This window comes from Herpailurus yagouaroundi, unplaced genomic scaffold (genome assembly GCF_014898765.1).
Source record: "Herpailurus yagouaroundi ecotype Mexico unplaced genomic scaffold, PumYag 186, whole genome shotgun sequence".
NCBI lineage: Eukaryota > Metazoa > Chordata > Mammalia > Carnivora > Felidae > Herpailurus > Herpailurus yagouaroundi.
The window spans coordinates 28,259,165-28,281,661 of NW_024412417.1; the positions used below are offsets into that span (position 1 = coordinate 28,259,165).

The 22,497-nt window shown below is 42.8% G+C and overlaps 1 protein-coding gene across 6 annotated transcripts in view; it reads right to left on the reverse strand.

Annotated features, from left to right (window-relative positions):
• The window catches only part of SAMD12 (sterile alpha motif domain containing 12), a 392,536-nt gene that overhangs the window by 345,577 nt on the left and 24,462 nt on the right, over nt 1-22,497 (reverse strand). For 2 of the 6 annotated variants that reach the window (XM_040494293.1, XM_040494295.1), the window contains exons 1-2: nt 9,903-10,190; nt 8,054-8,232 (exon numbers count right to left, since the gene is read on the reverse strand). In XM_040494293.1, the coding sequence (XP_040350227.1) occupies nt 8,054-8,232; nt 9,903-10,008 (285 nt within the window). In that variant the 5' untranslated portion in view covers nt 10,009-10,190. Of the gene's footprint in view, nt 1-8,053; nt 8,233-9,902; nt 10,197-22,497 lie in introns of those variants that run through there. The other 4 variants (XM_040494296.1, XM_040494297.1, XM_040494294.1 and 1 more) reach the window with 3 other exon arrangements.

Here is a 22,497-nt window from a genome sequence, read left to right on the forward strand (position 1 = left end):
GAGGGAGAGAGAGGGAGAGAGAGGGAGAGAGAGGGAGAGAGACACACAGACAGACCGTATGTGCTCTGGGAAGATGTGTGTTTGTTAAACTGTAATGCCCCTCCCTAAGAACTAGCAATAGCCCTTAGCTATGGTTGCAGGCAAAGGCCAAACCCTGCTGTCTCCCACAGCCCTCTAATAATGTTCATCTTACTCCTTCTCACACTTGAACCTATGACTCTGCTTTACCTGCTTCTTAAGCTTACTCAGCTGGGTTAACCAAGGCCCTTACATGCTAAGCTTTTCCAACCTCAGTCATTGAGGACTAGGATTCTTCATCACAACTACAGCATAAGCTCACTGTTGTCCTGAGTCCCACCGATGTTTGTCTCTTTCTCAGGCCCAAGATATACATTTGCCTTCATGTAGATGCATACTCTCCTGAAATATCTCAGTTCTGACTGAGATTCTTAACTCAGTTCTTAACTCAGTTCTGTTAAGGACTCTTTAAACTGCTTCCATAGTGGGTTACTGATCTTTACACTTCAGACTGGAAAAGGAAAGCACTGGGGCAGAGAGCCATCAGACAGGCCATCCCTAGAACCCAAATGCCCTCTCCTCCAGAGGCCTACCTCTGCTATGTCAAAATGGTCAGTGAAATTCTAACTTGGTTCTGATCCACCTGCTGTTACGGGCTCCACTTTCCCTGAGCGGCACCTTTCATTCTGTACCTTCAAATGGCACACATCATAGTCTTACTACACCAGAAAAGTACCATTAACCAAATGGCTCCAAGAACTTGTTTCACATAAATTTGTCATCATGATAGAATGGAAAGCACTGGCCATGTATTGAACTATATATGAGACTAGACTGGGCCACTACTGGCCTCCAAATCTTGGAGAAGCCCAGAGTCAGTTTCCTTACCTATAAATTAGGTGGTCAGATGCTCCCTAAGGTTCCTTCTTTGTTGATCATACCATGAATCTTTGATGCAAATACACCCTATTTCTTACGCTTTTAAGAGCTCGATACTTCAGTAATAAATGCTTACCTCTTCAGATATGGACTTGTTATAGTTTCTCCTGAGAGCTTTCCAAGTGCCCAGTATATATGTGCTGGGGCCCTGGAACTCACATAGCATGAAGTCATTCTGGCTTGCCTCTCTTGCTCTGACCCTTCTGACAATTCTTAAAGTGTGTGCTCATTACATTTCCAATGCATTATGTCCTTTCATATCATTGGTGACATTATATTGGATTGGCAGCTTCTTTTGGAGACATGCTTCCTCCCCAAGCCAAGAAATACAGAGAGCCAAGAATTAGATCATTCTATCCCCAAATTGCCATAGACCTTCTCAGAGGCAGCTGAGCAATGTAATTTGATCAAGGTTAAGTACAATCCACCCTTCACCTTTTAACCCAGTCAAAACTCTTTTAGTTTTCTGTTTTAATCCCAAATGAATGCTTCTTGCTCAGAGTTACAAACGTCCACCAGCCATCTCCAGTCAACTCTCATTTATCCGCCTGTGGCTTATCCAAAGCACCAAGCTTTCTCCTCCTGCCTCCAGCACCAAGTTCCAGGCCAGCTCCTTTAACTTGGTGCCAAAGAAATACAAACTAAATCTAATATTAGCCTAATGAGAAAAGGCTATCTGCTGCCAAAGATGCACATAATGCATCCCAAAGCCAAATGCAGGCAATTATTCACTGTTTTAGATGCTGGCATTGCTTCTCTCTTATATAAAACAGAGATCAAGATTTTCTGTGTTTCTCTCTGAGGAATACAGATCACGTGCAGTGTTTTTTTAACCTCATTTTCAGCCCAGCCGGCCAGATTCTCAGTATAACAGATTATATTTTCTTTTCCAATAAATAAGTCATTTGTACATTTAATGTCAAGGGAATAAAAAACCCTGGGTTTGGAGTCATTTGACTTACACTTGAATGCCATCTTTCTCTAGTTGTTAGCCAGAAACTAAGTTTTGGCAACTCATTTGAACGCTTTGTTTTCTTAGCTGCTAAACAGGGATATGTATTTTATTTAAAAAAAAAAAAATACAAGGCAGTCATGCATGTATGAGGGACACTCAAAATGCCATCTTCAAAAAGCCACCAAGACTCTTGATTATCACTCTGTGCCACTTTACAGACTCTAGCAAATTAGAATCATTGGCAAGAAAAAATACAAACTGTAGGAAACCCTTATTTTATAGGCATAAGAACACAGAAAGGGAGTTTCCTTGTGAGCACCTAGAAAATCAAGTCTAGAAGGCAAAAGTTTCTCATTTCCCAATGCTGTGTTTAGGCCACTGGTGAGGATACATCCCAGAATTCCAACAGGGAACAGGCAGGATACTGCCTGCTGATAGGCTGATTTATGCCATAGCCAGAGTTGCCATGGAAATGGAAATCGCAACCATCAGAACAGTTGGGAACATTATTCTCCAAACAGACTCCTATTTCAACCTTTCTTATGACTGATGCACACGTCCTCCAAGACCCAAGGACAAGAATTAGAGACAATGTCAAAAATACTGTTTTCTCATTTAACTCCTATACCCAGAGAACTTACATAACTTTTTTTTTTTTTTTTTAAGTTCATTTTTAGAGAAAGAGAGAGCACGAGCAAGCATGCAGGCATGCCCTGCATGAGAGCTGGGAAGAAGCAGAGACAGAGGAAGAGAATCCCAAGCAGGCTCCGTGCTGTCAGCGTGAAGCCCGACAAGGGGTTCAATCTCATGAACCATGACATCATGACCTGAACTGAAACCAAGAGTCAGATGCTTAACAGACTGAGCCACCCAAGTGTCTCATCAATAGCTTTCTACAGATCAGGGCAGTGCTGGCTGATAGAAGTTTCTGTGATGTTCTAGGTCTGTGCTATCCAAAACAATAGCCTCTGGACAAGTGGCAACTGCCCATTTGAAATTTGGCTGGTATGACCAAGGAAGTAGATCTACTGTATTCAGTTTTAATAAATTTAAATAGCCATATATGCCTAGTGGCTACCATATTGAGCAGTGCAGGCAGAAAACAAACTCACATTCCTCATCCTAGCATTCACATCCCATAAACTTGGCTCCAACGTATTGTTGTAACCTGTTTCCAAAACATGAATCTTGACTCTAAGGAGACTGCTGCTGAGCACACCTGAGGAAGTCGGCTGCCAAACCTTGGCTCAAGGTACTTAGACTTCATTGCTTCCATTCTTAACTGCTGCATATTTGAGCTTTACCCATATTTCACAACATAGGTCAAGTTCTACTTTACTGGTACACCTTCTCTCTGGCTGCTCCATCTCCACTGCTTGTGAGAATAGGGGGAACAAACCTCAGGCCAGGGCCTCTCCAGGAAGGACCTTGGTCTCTCATAGGACTGTCTCCTTGGAAACTTCTATGTGGGCATATACCTGGTCTGCAGGACTAGGAGCTGGCCTTGGGCCTCCGTGACTACAATGGTAAAAAGATTAAGAATAAAAATAAGTTGATGGACAACAGAGGCTGTGCCTTCTCTGTGTTAAGACCCTCACCTTGGCTCTCATCTGTGGTGGCTATACGTTCCCCCGTATGTGTACCTTTATAATTTTTGCACCTCCCTAGGAGATAAAAATGTTATACTTCTTATCTCTTGCCTTGAATCCAACTGTAGCATAAAATTAACCGTTAACATGGCTTTTCTTTTTTTCTTTCCCATCTTGAACTTGTAACTGCAGCCCTGATTGCATGTGTACTCTCTTGAGTCCCAAGTGCACATAAGCAATTAGAATTTACATTGTTAAGTATCTTTTGTAGATCCAACATTTCAGTTGGCTCCATTTTTTTTTTTCCAACTAGACTCACTGCTGCCCAGTTATAAAGCTTAATTAAAAGTGAGCTTGGGGGGCGCCTGGGTGGCTCAGTCGGTTAAACATCCGACTTCGGCTCAGGTCATGATCTCACGGTCCGTGAGTTCGAGCCCCACGTCGGGCTCTGTGCTGACAGTTCAGAGCCTGGAGCCTGTTTCAGATTCTGTGTCTCCCTCTCTCTGACCCTCCCCCGTTCATGCTCTGTCTCTCTCTGTCTCAAAAATAAATAAATAAATAAATAAATTTTAAAAAAGTGAGCTTGGTTCTCCGTTGGTTTCTCTTATGGTAAGAGCTACAGGCATCTCCTGGCAGAAACCACCTCTTTCTGGAATGAGAGTCCTAGTCTTTTGGGGATTAGAGTCAATGGCTCCAAAATCACATTCTAAGAGAAGCAAAAAAGATAATTATTTCAAGAACATAAAATAGAAAGAGAGATATATCTCTAGATTATGAAAGTAACACAAATTTCAGAGTCAAGATGGTATATTAAGCATGTCATGCTACAATCTCCCATTCCTTGGGTTCTAGAACTTAAAGCCACTAGAAAATCAATCTCTAAATTGATGTAAAGCCAAGCTTGAAGTCACAGAAGAGAAATTTTTAGGTGTCAGAAAACCGCAGCAATGAGGTGGCATGAAGGTCACCATGCCTGCTGGGATCTGGGACAGGTGACATGGGGAGAGATTGGTTTCAAACCCAGCATGGCTAGACTCCAAGTGTCAAGGCCCACAGGCATGACGGGAAGCTGGAACCAGGTTCATGTGAAGCCTGCAAACAAGTGCATATGGGATGGGGAGATGGGGGAGGACCACTTGATTTGCATAATCAGTAGCAAAGGGATTCAAAGTCAGACTGAATTGTAATGTAACACTGGTCAGAGCTGTTACATCTCAAAAAGTTCAACAGGAGACAAGCACAAAAGCACCACACCAAATGGTCTCCAGAACTCAAGGCACATATAGGCAAAAAGTCCCCCAAGGAACTTACTCCTTTGGCAAATAACTTACCAACAAGAACTGGAAGCCATGGGAGGAAATCAGCACCCTAAAAGGCACAATATCGACTCAAATAGGCAAGTCTCAGTTGAGCTACTCAAGTTAATAGAGCAATCTGAAAAGGGATTTGAAGTCAATACACTTAAAAGCATGCATATCTTTAAAAAACAAAAGAAAAAAAAAACCCTCAAAACAGAAGTGAAGGTTTTCCCCCATAATCTCAACTCCGGATATAAATCACTGTTCATATTGTGCAATCAACTCTTCCAGACTCAGTGACCTCTTTATTCAGAAACAGACATTTTTACATAAATGGGGACATGCTATACACACTGTGCCCTTCTCTTCCCCTCACCTTAAAGTATCATCACACTCATGTTCCCACATAAATATTGCTGTAGACTGAATGTCTATGTTCTGCTAAAATTCCTATATTGACCCCCATTGTGATGGTATTAGGGAGGTGGGGCCCTTTTACATGTGTAGGTCATGACAGTGGAGTCCTCATAAATGGGATCAGTGCTCTAAAAGAGGCTCCAGAGAGCACTCTTGTCCCTCTCCACCATGTAACACAGTGACATAATGGCCATCTGAACAGGAGGTGGGGCTTCATCAGACAATGATTCTGGTGACACCTTGATCTTGAACTTCCCAGCCTCTAAAACTGTGAGAAATAAATTTCTATTGTTTATAAGCCACCTAGTCTATGGTATTTTGTTACAGCAGACTGAAGAGACGAAGATGAATTCACAGGTCTCTCCTACCCTTATAAAGGGAGGAACAGAATCCTATTCCCTTGCATGAATATACATAGTACCTTTAGCCAGCATTCTAGGCATGAACAGTTGAGCTGTTCCCAACATTTTCATATTATAAACCACGCCAGAGTGACCATTGTCCTGTAGGCATTTTTGCACATCTGGATGATTATTTCTTAGGACAAGTTACTAGAGGGAATTATTGGCTCAGAAGTTACACACATTTAAAATTTTGATAGCTACTATCAGACTGTCCTCCAGAAAAGCTGTACCAATTTACATTACTGAGTGCCTTTAAATTTATACATTTCTAACAGATTTTTTATTTAGAGTAGGTCAGTTTACCCAACATTCAATTATTTACTCAAGAAAAAAAGAAAACTTGCAACTCCAATAACCCTCTAAGGCAACAAAAACCCTTTAAAGGTGTTTATACACACACAAAATTAACTTCACACTGTGGCACGGAAGGTTCAGTGTCTGTAACACTGTACATCTGTAGTAATCACATTGTGGTACTTACTTTTAATTCTGTCTGCCCAGCAAACACAGTTGTCCTCGGGTCCTCCATGAAAAAGGGAATAAATACCTTGCCTGAACTCTACTAAGGCTTCTGGTCTGTCCACTTCTAAATATGATGTCAACGTGAAAATACTCAGAATCCCCTTAACACCTTACACTGTAGATGATCTGGATAATTCAAATGAATCTGGTTTCCAATATGTGGACTATGCTTGAGAAAAGGGTCATTATAGACTACTTTATTCTCAGTGAAGTATGATTTCAGCAAAGCAAACATAAAGTGATCTAGAAGCAAAAGCAAATGCTATCAACGTGAAATTCAGGAATTACTACAGTATCACATATTCCAAACACTTCAGAAGTAATCAAATCAGATCAGATTTAAATAAAACTTTATTTTTTATTGGAAAACAGACCAGCAATATGATCTGGAAATGTTTAAAACTGAATTAAAATCAGACAAATACCAGCAATTTTCTTTTCCTCCACTCTACTTTTTAATATTTTAACCATCCTTCTAAAAAGATCCCACTCAAGCTATTTATCTTCCTAAAGAAGATCCTTCATACACTTTCTCCCCTTGCTCTTTCAAGATGTCTGTGTAGCATCAGAGATGGAGGAGGTTTAAATATAACAGGGCTCACTTATTTCCAACTCTCCTCACAAACCAAACATCAACCATAGACCAATTTCCTAGGAGATGCAATTTCTTTCCACTAAAATGTCTAGTGCCAATTATCTACAGTATCCTTGCTAATCATTTCCCAACTCTACAACACACAAAGGCATGCACTTAAGGTCATCGGTTTTAATTATCTACACTAAAGAAGGGAAGTAACAGTAGCAGTTATTCACAACTGTGGATAAAGCAGAGACATTCACATTTGATTTTGGAAGACGTTTGGGGTGGGGAGGGAGTTGGTTCCTATAGGACAGCAAAGTGACCTTTCTACTTCAAGTTTTTCTTGGCTGACTGTAACATTTGCTTTCCAAGGCACGCACATAATCATTCACGCAAACATTTGAAAGGAAATTCCTCTGCAGAGAATGCACAAGGGAAAAACTGAAAACCACATGAAGACTAGTTTCTTCAATTTCCAAGGGGCAAACTAATATGAACATCTTCAACTGTGCCCTTGACATGAGCATCTTCACTGATTTCACACAAAGAATCCATCAAGTGCCAGTTCCACTGTGGAAAACCTTTAGAAGAGGTGGTCCTTACTAAAGGATCATCTACCCTCCAAGCCCCATTTTACCAGTGTATGTATGTTATGTACCTACATTTAAGACTAAAAACGAAAAAGAACTAAGCATCCTAAAACAAAGTAGGATAATTCTATCTTCCATCAGAATTCTGTTTATGATGGTCTACCTCACAGAATTGTTACAGGGACACAGTAGGCCAGTATATCAAGAGTCCTTAAAACAGTACCTGGAATACATGGATATACTGAATAAAACATCAGTGATTAATTAACAGTGTTTGTCTGCCAAAGACCCTCATGCACAAGCAGCACTGGACCTTTTGCACAATCCTTCCAATGCATGCTATTATTTCATCTGCTCTACCCATGGTGGAGGGAGTTTTTATGATACCATTCTACAGAAGAAGAATCTAAGGCCTGCATAATCACATGACATGCCTAAGTTCATAAAATGGTAAGTGTGAGCCTGGCAAACACACCTTTCACCTTTAAGTCCAGGGCATCTTTCTCAATAGCCCATTCTGTACCATACTCATGGCAGGACATGGACCACAAACGTGTTTAACTCCAAAGGGGATGCAGTCAACATTTTCATTATTGCCTAGAACCCAGAAGCAGTCAGTGCTCATTCAACTGAAGATACACCGGGAAGGAGTGAAAGGACCATCCGTTCTCTGTGGCTAGACCACAAAGTATCAAAGCTGCAGCTTCCACAATCTCCATAATTTAGTGGATTACTACCTACCTTAGCAGTCTCAGCTTCTGCTGGCAGTCGCTTGGGGGTTCCTTTTTGGTCAAGCACCTTCTGAAAATTTTTGTTTTTAATGGATTGAGATTCAACACCTTCACCTTCAATCTGTAGTTTAATACCTTCGGCACGGGCAGGATGATCAATACCCCGTGGATTCAAGCCACAGTGGAGAGCTAGCAAAGAGGAAAAAAATATAACTGAAAACAAGTCCTGCAAAGAAGGCGTCCACGACAGACAGTATTTCGTGTGGCCTCAGAGGGAAGAAACAAAGCAGTGGCAAGTTTACAAGTGGTGTGATAACTATGGGAAATGATCTGGGGAGGAGGGAGCATGGCATAGAGGAAACCCCGAGCTCTCAAGTCAGAAAGATTTCAGCACAAATCCAGAAACCATCAGTTCCAAGTTGTTTGACCTTGAGCAAGTTACTAATGCCCACATCACAGATGAGATTACCAAATCGGGCAACTTCGTTCCTGCCTCCCACACATGCAATTCATTCAACCCCTGCAGTTCAGCTTCTTATCTCTGCCTCCATCTGGAAGAGTGCTTGTTCCCTCCTCCTCTGAATCTATTCAAGCATCCACTCAAGTACCCCTGCTTGCATGGACTGTACAACTATTTGCTGAGCGTGTACCATGAGACATCCCCTGGATTAGATCCTGGAAACATGGATACATATATGACAGATGTTCCCTTCCAAGATCTTATGGTCCAATAGAAGAGGCAAACAAAAGGACAAGTGACTTTAGAACAGTTATTACAGAGGCGCCTGGGTGGCGCAGTCAGTTAAGCGTCCGACTTCAGCCAGGTCACGATCTCGCGGTCCGTGAGTTCCAGCCCCGCGTCAGGCTCTGGGCTGATGGCTCGGAGCCTGGAGCCTGTTTCCGATTCTGTGTCTCCCTCTCTCTCTGCCCCTCCCCCGTTCATGCTCTGTCTCTCTCTGTCCCAAAAATAAAAATAAACGTTGAAAAAAAAATTAAAAAAAAAAAAATAAAAGAACAGTTATTACAGCTACATGAAAGAGAAGGAAAGACCAAAGTGAAGGGTTCAATGGAGTCAAGCCTAGATTTTTCCTGCCTTACCCTCTCCACATCCTAACGTGGATAGGACCATAAATAAAATCTATAGCCCATTTTCTGAGCATAATTATTTATTCAACAAATACTTACTGAGCCCCTCCAAAGTACCCAGCATTCATCAAAGAAATAGCAGGAGCCATACATTCCCCGCAGATGACCTCCACGAAGCATCCGGCATGTGTGAGGTTTGGTGTGCATGTGCACGTGCACACAATACGTGTGTGTGCGCATGCACACGCATGCACGCTTCAAGGTTTCTGGTAGTAAATTCTCTCACCTCCCGGGGACTCCACCCCTTTAAATTTAATTAAATTCCTTATCCCCTTCCCTTTGGCCTCAGAGGATTCAGGGCCAGAACCTTCACTCCTCCATCCCACTCAGGACTCTACCTCATTGGTGACTTTTACTCAATATCTTCACTTTCCCTCCATTCTCAGCATGCCTCCCTTTATTTATATTTTTATATATATATATATGTATATATTTTCCCTTTATATATATAAACACACACACATATATAGATAGAGGTTTTTAAAGGTTTACTTTGAGAAAGAGAGAGAGAGAGAGGAGAGAGAGACAGAAAAATCCCAGCACAGAGCCCGATGTGAGGCTCCATCTCACAAACCATGAGAAATCAGGAGTCAGACGCTTAACCGACTGAGCCACCCAGGCTCCCCTCAGCATGCTTCCCTTTTAGCCAACTGCTGCAATTCTACAATTCTTCCCTTACTCAACACCCCATTCAGGTCAGGGCTTCCTCTTACCAGGCTTCCAAGAGAGTATGTGACACTTGAGAGATGAGGGCTGGCTTCGCAGAAGTGAGGCAGGGGTTCCCTTCCTGCTCTCCATGCTCTCTTTCAGAGGAGCCATTCATTCCCACACTCGGATACAATCAACAACCTGCTGATGACGTCCAAATTTTAACCACGGCCTAGAGAGACCTGTTAGGAGCTTCAGACCTAAGTGAAACTGGAGCTCAACACCCTAATTCCAGTGTATCAGATAGCTCAGATTTAACATGTTCAAAACTGAATCTTGGATTTTCTACCACTACCCCCAAAAATGCCTTTTCCAGTCCTTTCCAGTTCCACAGAAACCAGAGTCATCCTTGGCAGGACTCTCTCCACGATTTACCACATCCCTTCCATCTCTCATCAGGTCCAGCAAGCTCTACACCCACAGTGCTGCTCAAATCCATCCATGCAGTTCCATCTGCACTGCCATCACCCTGGTCCGAACCACCCACGTCTCTCACCCACAATGCTGACCAGCCTAACTGCTCTTCCTCGCCTGAGCCCTGAAACCCAATTAAAAGAAAAAAAAGGTACAGGTCAGATGGTGAGACCCTTTGGCTTAAAACTTTCCAATGGCTTCATTTTATATCTAGATCACTCAAAAGTCTTTAACGTGACCACCAAGGCTCTGAATTATCTGTTCCCTTCTACCTTTCCAACTTCATCACCCACGTTATCCTTCGTTCACTGTACTCTGACCACACACTTCCTTTTCACACTTCCTACTTCTTGAACACATCAAGTTCTTTCACACTTCTCAGATTTTGTACGTAATGTTTCTTTGCCTGAAATGTTCTCCCTATTCCTCACCTAACTCCTACTCATCTGTCAGGTTTTGGCTTAAAGAACACTTCAGATATGCCTTCCCTTAATCTCTTCCTCATCCCCTGCCTCCACCCCATTTTAGATCACTGTACCTGGAACAGTAAGTATTCAAATACTGAATCGATGACCTTACCTAACTATACAAAGGTCCATATGCATGTAGCTTTGTACCTTTCAATATGAAAATTATCTGAATTTCTCTTCTAGCTTCTAAGCTTCCTAGAGCCAAGAACCAGCCCATTTCATGGTACACAATAGATGTTCAACACGTATTAGTTCACACCTCCTCCCTCAGGCTTTATGCCGGATCTCAAATGATCTTCATAAAAACTCGATAAGACATAATTACATTCATTTCACAGATAAGGGAGAGGAGACTCAAGGCACACAGTCACAAAGTCATGCAGGTGTCTACTGAAGGTCACAGAGATCAAGCATCATTTAGGATATGGATGATTTCAAGCTTCAGATGAGCAACCCAAAACAGGTTAAGCAGGAAGGAAAATTATTAGCTTTCAGAAAAGGAAGTCCAATAATGGTACAGGTTCAGAGTTCATGGATTTGCCAGCTCAACAGAGGATTCATCAAGGATTCTTATTTTTTTTCTTTCATCTTGCCACTCTTCTATCCAGAACATCACCTAGATCATAAGCCTGAGTCCCCTCATGGCACCTTGAGCTACAAGCTTCTGGGTCTCATCTAGAAATAGTGACAGTTCAGTTGTCTGGTTCTCTTTCCCCTAATCCTCTTCCAAATATTCATTTTTTTCCCCATCAGCTCAAGGTGAATCACATACCTATTAACGAACTAAAACCCTGGCAGTGGAGGTAGCATCACTGTTAACCAGCTGACCCTTCTGCTAGAGTCAGTTTCTCAAACCACACTGCTAGTATTCAAGAAGGCAGGGGTGGAATAGATGCTGGAGAACCAACAGCAGTGCCAACTTCAGGTATATGGAGAAAGAGAATGGAGCAGCCAAAATCTGTAAGAGCAGAAGGCTCGTTACTGTTAATATCAGATCAGCTTCTCCATCTCCAAAGAATGGCCTATTGCAACAAATATTCAGTATTTTAAAATCATGACTATTAAAAAATTTTTTTCTTCTAAAAGGAGATGAGAGATTAGCACAGGATGGATTTGGACATTAGAGGAAGAAAAATATATAGCTTTGATCTTTCTCTCCAGACTGATCCCCAGCCGCCTTGAAATTTACAGCTTCAGAATACCACTGACTTGCTGGGAGTTTCCAGTACTTCCTGTTCTCCCAATACCTCCCCCACCAAATTGGACTCTCATACTTCCTTCACCTTTGCTCATGCTGGCCCCTCCTCCTAGAAAGAGGTTCTACTTCACCCCAGTTTTACTTCCTCCTTTGGGAGGCTAAGTCCACTCACCTGATGTGTCAGCTTGGACCCTTAGAAAGCCGCCTAGGAGTTTCTGGATACCAGACCAAGAACCACTTAGCTATGCTTCGTCCATGCACACAGTGCCCTGGTGCTTCACTTCCCTCGCTGTAGTGAGGTCTACCTCACTGATCTGTACACCTTGTCTCCCACCCCTGCAAGCTCTTCAAGGCAGGCCCTTAGTCACCTCCATGACCTCCTCTCCCCAGTCTAGAACCTGGCACATAATAGGCATTAAAGAAACATTTGTTCAGGGGTGCCTGGTGGCTCAGTTGGTTGAGCACCCGACTTCAGCTCGGGTCACGATCTTGTAGTTTGTGGGTTTGAGCCCCACGTTGGGCTTTGTGCTGACAGCGTGGAGCCGGCTTTGGATTCTCTGTTCCCCTCTCTCTCCCCCCTCCCTTCCCCACTCACACTCTTTCAAAAATAAAGACAGTAAAAAATAATAAATTAAAAAAAAACATTTATTCAGCTGCTAAATGAACCAGCAATCTCCTCTCCTTATACAGCCCTGCCTTAAATCAAAAGGAAACTTCTCTCGGCTGGTAAATACCTAGCATTCAAAATGTAAGAGAACTATAAACATGAGGCAGACTACGGTGTTTTGACTTTCTACACACGTAGCCACCTTCTTCACACAAATATTTTAATCCTCCATAGCTGTTCCCTCCTCGCCTGCAAACCCAGTAGTTGATTTAGGTTTTGTGCTTGGGTTTATTTATTTAAAACCATTTCTGACAGGCTTTGCTTTGTTTTCCCTGAAATTTCATGTCCCTAATATTTACAAATCAAGCAACTTTCAAATGGCCTCTTTACAAGCTGTGACCTCCATTTCTTTGTTCATCATGTAAAAGGTGCCCCTGTTTGCATCCTCTTTTCTGTCCTCATCACTGCCCTTTCTTGTTTTCACTCAAGTTATTTACTCAATTTAATGGGCTCAGCAGCTCACAGGTCGGCTTGGAGACCCTCTTCCTGTTTCCCTGGGCTTCCGGACCACTCTGTGCCTTACTGATGTCTAGTTACTGATTTGACATCGAAAGCTGTTTGTGGTCTTTCCTTCCAGGGCCGCCCTAATCATTTTCACATTAAAGTTGCTAATACTAAGCTCTTCAAAATCAAGAATTAAAAACCAAATAGATTTCATAAATAGTCCTTTAAAAGAGTTAACAGGGACATTAGTTTTCACAATGTTTTGAGATGCCAGAGCAAAGGTACCATCTGTCTCTCGTGTGGAAAAGCCCATTCCCTCAGAAACCGGTACCCTTGTGCTTTGCTAGTGGGAATGTAAAATGGTGCAGCTGCTGGGAGCAGCTGGGGATTCCTTTAAAATATTCAACACAGAATTACCATCTGATCTGGCAATTCAACCAAAGAATTGAAAGTAGGGACTTGAACAGATATTTGTACGTCCATGTTCACAGCAACATTATTCACAATAGCCAATAGGTGGAAAGAACCCAAATGTCCACTGATGAATGGATAAAGAAAATGTGACACATACGACGGAATTTTCAGTCATACAGTGGACTTTTCAGTTTTAAGAAATGAAATTCTGATACAGGATGAACCTTGAAGACATGCTAAGTGAAATAAGCTGGTCACAAAAGGACAAATATTGTAGGATTACCACTTATACGACGCACTTGTAGTAGTCAAGTTCACACAGATGAAGTCAAACAGTGGTGAGCAGGAGCTGGAGGAGAGGTGAATGGGGATGTGCTGCTTAGTCCAGTTTCTCTTTGGGATGAAAAGGTCCTCGAGACGCATAGAGGTGATAGTCGCACAACAATGTGAATATACTTAATGCTACTAAGTCATACGCTGAAAGGGGGTTAAAATGATAAATTTTATGCTACACATATTCTAGAACAAAAAAGAATTTAAAAACAAAAACAGCCCATTCCCTCTCATCTCATTCCCCCATATTGCCTCCATAGCTGGAAAGAGAAATTCCAAAGATATTTTATTTCTTTTGAGAGAGACCAAGCTAGCAGGGGAGGGGCAGAGATAGAGTGAGAGAGAGGATCCCAAGCAAACTCCACGCTGCCAGCACAGAGCCTGATGCAGGGCTCGAACCGATAAACAGAGATCATGACCTGAGCTGAAACCAAGAGTCAGACGCTTAACCAACTGAACTACCCAGGCACCCCTCCAAAAATACTTTATTCACAAGTTTTAGAGTTTTTTTCAGTAAGTTCATTGTGATTTTCAACCAAAACATGTTGTTTTCTTTAAAACAAAACAAAGCAAAAAAACATGGATAGCTCAACACTATCATATTACTTCAGAATTTTGCTGGAAAGGGCATATGCTGCAAAAAGTGGCCCCAGTCTGACTAGCAGAAGAGGTGTTTCATTGCTGGAAGTGAGCCTAGACCCTGTTGGACCTGACCTCTGAAAGATCCCATTCTGACAGGACTTAGCTCACAGTCACAGGCTATGGAGAAGTGCCAGGCATTTTGTCTCAAGATGACGAGAGAACCAAGGGATGTGCTGGCTCCACTTGCATGAACAAGTGCATCCTACTTGCCAAGAAGTCACCCAGCTTCCAGGTCTTCCGATCCCCACCCACACCACTCTCTCTCTGCAGTGAAACAAGGGGCTGAGCCCCATTCAAGCTGAAGGTTCCTTTATTTTGGGTTTTGCTGTTAACAGAGACGCTGTGCAAACACCCCCAAGGTCCAGCAGGCTGCTCCAGATCCTGCACCAAGGGTTTCTACCACCACACAGATCCTGCCTGTAGCTGAGAGGTTTGGTGCTTCTCCACTTTGACAGAATTGATCTTTGTACAAAATATACTCTTCCCTTATTTTCATGGATGATCCTTCAGGAAATTAATCTATTCTTCCCATCGTGAAGCTTTAACTGATTTTGCAACCATTATATCCTCTCTAAGCAATGTTGACAATTCACCTTTTTTTCTTATTCTCTCACCTCCTAATTCCCCCCCAGCCACCCCATGTATATATACACAACGCACCGCAAGAGTATATTAACATGTCGGCCTAGTCTATGACTAGGAACCCCTTGAAGCAGGTGACTGCTCATTAAAGCTTGACAAACCAAGTGCCTAGCCAAGTGCCTACTGTAAGTACTCAATCATTGTTTATAGAATAAGCAGAGGTATGGTGGAAAGATACCAATTCAATCCTACTCACTGCCATTCCCTTCTTAGGAAAACTTACAGCTTTTATTTTTCAAAAAAGGCAAATAGAAGTTGTTTCCTATCTCATTGTATAATTCAAAGATATGTTAAGTCACAGAACCAGACAACTGATGTGAAACTGATTTTCTTGACTGCCTTCTACAGAGGAGAAACTGTCATGCTGGTCTGTGTGCTGCAGAGACTAAACAGCTGTACATATTTGCCATCCAATAAACGCTGCTAAATAAATACATGACCTTAGAAACAAAAGTACTTCAATCCCCATCATTATCTATTGGAATGGAGATCGTTTAAAATTTCATTTCTACGTCCTGCTTTTGCTAAAGTTCATGGAAAACACAGCCCTTGTTTCAAACCACTCTTATACGATAACCACATAGCAGATACTCTCTAAATGTGTTTAATTAACAGAAGTGCCTTATCATACTCTGAGTTCAAATTCAGCACAGCACTACCCTCTACAAATAATCTGGACCTCTACAAGTAATCACAAGAGACCTCTCTTTGTAGGAAACACTTCCGAAAGTTCTCCTAGAGACTCTTGGAATGTGCCCACAAAGGCACTCAATTTCCCCACTCCCCTTGCAGCTACCTGTAGCTGTGAACAGATTCCTGCCTATGGGGCCGAAGCAGAAGTTTGATGTGTAAAGATGCAGTTCTGGAAGTGACAGAAGAGAACGTTTTTTTTTTTTTTTTTTTTACGTTTATTTATTTTGGGGACAGAGAGAGACAGAGCATGAACGGGGGAGGGGCAGAGAGAGAGGGAGACACAGAATCGGAAACAGGCTCCAGGCTCTGAGCCATCAGCCCAGAGCCCGACGCGGGGCTCGAACTCACGGACCGCGAGATCGTGACCTGGCTGAAGTCGGACGCTTAACCGACTGCGCCACCCAGGCGCCCCGAGAACGAATTTTTATATCACCCTTCTCACCATCTCGTCACCTTGAATGGAGAGGTAGTATCTAGAGCTGCTACAGATCATAGGCTATAAACATGAAAGCCAAGAGGCTAAGAGCAACAAAGGCTCTACCATCAGCGAGTGGCTCAAACTAGGTTCTTAACCACCTCTCTCCGGACTTGACACTACATGAGAAAAGTAATCCCTTGTGACAACACCAAATCAGGCCTCTTCTGGGACTTCAGATGAACCATTCCAAACTGACCCATGATACCACTTTAACAATATATCGTTGCTTAGCTCTTCCTAAAGGATAAAAATGAAAACGGAAATCCTATCAAAATATTCTGCTCTGGGATTCATAACTCCCATTATGACTTCAAAAGCTGAATATAGCAATACCTTAGCAAGGAGGAGGTACACATACATGAATACATGTAACATGAATACATGCTGTTATCAAGAAAAATGTTATCAGAGGTAGAATCAATCTAGATGATACAGTGAATACCTGAGGGCATAACTCTTACTCATTGAGGAGCCTCCGGTGCCCAGAAAAGTGCCTAGATCACTCCTAAGAATGTGTGCACTGGACGCTGGGGTGGCTCAGTGGGTTGGACGCCCAACTTCAGCCCAGGTCATGATCTCACGGCTTGTGAGTTCAAGCACCACATCGGACTCTGTGCTAACAGCTCCGGGTCTGGAGCCTGCTTCGGATTTTGTGTTTCCTTCTCTCTCTCACTCTGCCCTTCCCCTTCTCATGCTTGGGGTCTCTCAAAAATGAACATTAAAAATATTTTTTAAAAAAAGAATTTATGCATGAATGAATGGGAATGAATGGGAATGTGCCAAGAAGCACAACCTTGGGTTAAGCTAATTGACAGGGCACAATGTCTCTTTGGGCAAAGGAACCTGTCCAGCACATATCTACAAAGGCAGGTCAGCAAACTAGGGTCGATGGGCCAAATCCAACCCACTGCCTGTTTACATATGAGTCAAAAACAGTTTTTACATTTTTAAATGTTGGGGGGGAAAAAAGAACTAAAAAGGATGTTTTGTGATCTTTGAAAATTATATGAAATTCAAATGTCAGCGTTAAGTTTTATTGCAACACAGCTATGCTTATTTATATGTTTTCTATGCTGCCATTGTAGTACGATGGCAGAGGTAGAGGTGAGTAGTTGGGACATACCAAACGACTGCAAAAATTAAATATTTACTAGCTGGCCCTTTACCAAAACAGTTTGCTGAGCCTTGTTCTAGGGTAGAGTGCCCCATGTCCCGGAGGACAGTGGGATCTGAGCACTCTAGCCCCCTCCATCATAACATCAAGGAAGAGCCTCATGGGTCTGAGGGACTCACCTACTTATGCTGCACTCCCCCACTCCCAGGCCATTTAAATGAGCTCAATTATGTTTGATTTTATTATTTTGGTCAGGCTATGTGGAAACAGAATAGGATTTCCAGACCTCTCCTTGGTCAGCTAAATGTGGTATATTCTCGCTCTCTATCTGTATCTATAGATATAGATATGTTTAGAGCGAGAGAGAGATAGGGATTACACATAATAAAAATATAAACATATTTACAATATATATTGAAGCTTAACATTCAACATACAGGTTGAAGTCCTTTCCTACTATCAAAAAGAATAGGGGTAAAATACAAATTTCCAAACCAGTAATTCAAGGGCATTAAAAGAGGACATGTCTGTTCCCAAAAAGTCTGCAACTGACCAGTAATAGATGGCTCCCCATCTGTTACTACGAGGGGGCTGGAGAGAAAGACACCCTGCTGATGAGAAGAGATGGGAGCAGATATCCTGAGACATGAAGGATTGAACCTAAAGAATACTCCATTGTCGTCAGAAGTCTGCCCATAGGTAGCCCTGATAACTACTGCGTGGCCACCGGAGCTGAACCTTCATGACTGTCCATCCGAGCCAGATATTCAGACCACGTGCAGCTGGGTCAGCACACTGCCCCCTCTGAGCCACATGAAGCACACTCACCCTGGCTCACTCATTTAGAGATGATTTCACCTTTGTAAAAACAGTTTGCTATAAGGGAACCCTGCTCACCCAAAGACTAACCTAAGTGTGATCACCACAGCAAACCTTCACCCTTCCCACTCATGATAAACAGACTAAGCAATCTCAATACAACAGAAATTAAAACAACACTTAACTTACATAGGTCAACATCAGAGCAGGGAAAGGCTATGGACAAGCTGTAAGGCGCAAACGTTAACTCCTCTCTTTCATGAGGAGAATGCAACAGCAGATATAATCAGAGCTTCTGTGAAGCTTTAGATGGAGGATTCAGGTATCAGACAGAAGTAGGTAGTTTACATTGCAGAAAAAAAAGGTCACCCAACCACCCTTATCAGCAAAGGCTGAGTGGAGAGCCTAGACTTCCACCCTCACCAGGCTGTACCTAGGTACTCCAAAACCCCCTAGAGGGTGGGGTCATAGAAAGCCACATAGGGAGCCCACAATTTCTGATCTGTCCACCATTATCAAGGCCACTTCCCCACCCTTGCAGCATCAGTTGAGCTGAGGTGAGGAGGCAGGACATCCACTTCCACCAGACCATGAGACTGCCCCCTCCTTCCTGGGATAGTGTCAGAGGAAGCTTGGTGGAGAGACTCAGGACTCTTCACCATCACCCAGTGATAATGAGGAGGCCCCACCTCCCAGGTAATACCCGGCCAGAGCGATGTTAAAGCCAGCTCAAACAAGTTTTACATAAGATCAAGTCTCATAAAATGAAAATGTCCAAATTTTGATTAAAAAAGCACTCATAACCAAGAACCAAGAAGATCTCATACTAAATGAGAAAGACAATCAGCAAATGCCAACACCAAGATGACAGAAATCTCAGAACTATCTGACAAATATTTGAAAGCAGCCAAGATAAAAATCTTCAAAGAGTAATTACACCTGCCACAAATGAGAAACTAGAAAGCTTCACCCAAGAAACAAAGTTGCAGGAAACAGAAGACATAAGGAACTACCCAATGGAAATGTTATAACTAAAAAATGTAATAACCAAAAGGAAAAGTGCAACGGATGGGTTCAAGAGCCAAATGGAAAAGACAAAGATTTCACTGCAAAAAGTAGAAGGACCTTTCTTGCAAATGGAAATGTTCTAAATCTTGCTTTGGTTGTATAATATACAAGTATCAAAACTCAGAACTCAACACTAAGGTTATTTAATCTACAACAGTAAGCATCTATCTTAAGAATGTAACAAAACAATACAGACACTAGGTATGCTTTTAGATAGAGTGGAGAAATGATTTTTGATTCATCTGTTTTGATTCATATCCCTCTCTCCCACCCAACACACAGCTACCCACTGATTCAAGTCCAAGTTCTACTTTCTTGCTATATTGATGAAGGACACATGACATCTTGCTATATTGATATAGGACACATGACATCTGCCAAATGTTCAATGAACATCAATCTCCATTTTTATCTTAGTGCCCTCCTCCATCACAACGGAGGGGTCTTTGGCATTAACATTTTTAACAATTGTTAAGTAAACAAAATGGTAGTAATGTAACATAGTACAGACTTGAAAAGTGACAATCCTGAATGAAAAGAACAAACTAAAGTGAAGTGGGGGAGGGAGACGTAGTCAGAAGGCAAAAAGAACAGCTTTTCAAATACACAAACAACTTCAGTGAGAGAGTTGAGGAATGAAGGGATATAGGTAAAAGCAAATATGCGCACCCTGTAACATACTTTGTACAGGTGAGCTGACGGCATTCTCTGTCAAACAGTACCACGGTGGGGGGGGGGGGGGAGAAGTGACTGATGGTTTAGGAAGCCTTTACACATTACAATCTGGTATTCCAGGAAGGGAGGAGGAAGCGGTGGTACCAAATTAACATACGGGGGGACTCTTCCTCCCCTATCGCTAAGGTATTAGAAATTAGAAGGAGGGATGCTTTCACCTGCCCCTGGTCAGTCCATCCGTCGCCCTCAGTAACCATCTCACCCCGCTGCCTCAACATGTGAGTGTGTGCTGTGGGGGCGGTCACTAAGCTCTGACCCCCATGTCTACATGAGCAAGTGGTCCCCCCACTCCCTGCCCCACCCACAACCCCTGTGGCCCAGGGAGGCGTGTGTAGGATGTGCTGCTGCTGCTCCCTCACCAGCCAGGGCCTAGCCAGCCCCCTCTCCCTGCCAGGGCTGTGGGGACGGCTCCAGGGGCCTGGGGAAAATCACACTGCCAAAACTGAAGCTGCCTCCACCTCCGTCTGGGTGGCCAGGTGTCCTCCCACCTCTGCCTTCTTTGTCCCACTGGGCACAGCACCAGCGGACAGCCCTCGCTGGACAGAGCTAGAGGCTGAGCGTGACTCGTCCCACCCGGGCCTGGACTCACATGCTGGCCCGTATGTATTGCCCCCATATGTGCTATACTCTGGGCCTGTCAGCCTGCCACCTCTGCCCCCAGGCTCAGTACCACCACCCTCAGGGGGCCCTCCCCAAACCCAGCCAGGATGCTGGGGGACCAAACACGCACAGTCAGAGCCCTCCCCGGTGTCTACTGGTGAGGCCCTGGCCTGGAACGCTCAGGAGCCTGAGCTGACCCTGAGTGGGGAGGGGGGCAGGGGAGGGCAAAAAAGAAAAAAAGAGGGGGGTGGAGAGGGAGGGAAAGACAGAGATGCTAAGCAACTTGGTTAAGACCACCATGAAAATGGAAAAGGAGACATGAAAACCAGGATTTGTACATCACACACAACACAGTTTCCCCTCTACAACTTAATTATTGCTTAGTTGGTAAAACCACGGGCTTTGGAGTTGAATAAACCTAGCTCTTCCACTGTTGAGCTGTGTGGCCTCAGGCAAGTTACTCAGCTTTAGGTTAAGGTTAACTTACCTATGAAATTGGAATAATCGTAACATCTTTAGAATTTAGCTTTAGAAGAAAAGTGCCCGGCGCCTGGCACCCAGTACGTGCCCCACAAATGGTAACTATTGCCTTATTACATCCTTTGCTCTTGCTAATGTCACCTTAATGATCCTGATTTCATCAGAAGTATCTTTACCCTTGGTATATATGTCTACGTACATGCACACAGAACAGCTCCATTAATAAAAAAGGAAAAAAAAAAGTGACTGGTCAGGGGTCAGGTCAGTGTAGGAGGACAAAAGGTCAGGTAATGATTTCAGAGAAGAAGAGAAGCTTAAAATTCTCTGGGAAGAGTAATCCTGGCAACTAAAGAAAAAGGACTATTTCAGGAGAAACTAAACAGGTGTCAAATCACACCAACATGCAAAAGGCTCAACAGGCTCCGGTTGGACTTGATGGACAGGATGAAGGATAGGACTTCTCCTTCCCCAAGGGGCTGGAGTGAGAGCACACGAGATCTTGCTTGCTCACACTTTCTATTCATGGTAACTTGCAGGAACACTCCAGGTAAACCAGCCCTATTACTGTTTCACTGGATCTTCCTAAATGTACGTGCCTGTGTATACAGATACATGAGTCAAAGATCATAGTATCTGAAAGGAGAGCCATGATGGAGGAAATGGACGGATCTTAATTTATGGATTGACAATCAGCATCTTCAAGACTTGTGATGTGAAGATGGAAAGGAGCTCAAAGGTCAACAGAGCCATTGATACATATACAACTCGCTGAAGACTCAAAAAATGCTCCTTTGAAATTTCTCAAGTATACAAAGAAAATGAATAAAACACCATGAAGCTTGACATCACAAATTAAAGCTCAATACTCCTTAGTCAATCTTTGAGGCCACACTGTCCAAAAAAGGAGCCCAATAGTAGTATGTGGTTACATTTAAATACAATTACATTTAAATACAATTTTTAATTTAATTCCTCAGTTACATCACCCACATTTCAATTGCTCAATAGCCACATGTGGCTGTGACCACTATACTGGATGGTACAGATTACTGAACATTATTCATCATCACAAAGTTCTACTAGATAGTGCCAGTTTAAAAGATCAGGGTCTTCCCAATGTTAAAACCAGTTTGTTCTGTTCTGTAAATGTTACCGGGGGGGGGGGGGGGGGCACAAGAAAGGAAACTGACTAAAATAATTGGACGTTTCTATAGTTTTAAGATTTTTTTCAGTCATTTAAATAACCATATGTACATTTTAGGGATAAGACAAAAGAAGATATAATGCCATATTAGAGGTTTTATAAATTTTTTGCTCTTTGAGAATGAACAGCACTTAGAACCTGTCTATTGCTCTTTTTAAAAGTATATCTGAAGTGTGTGTGTATAA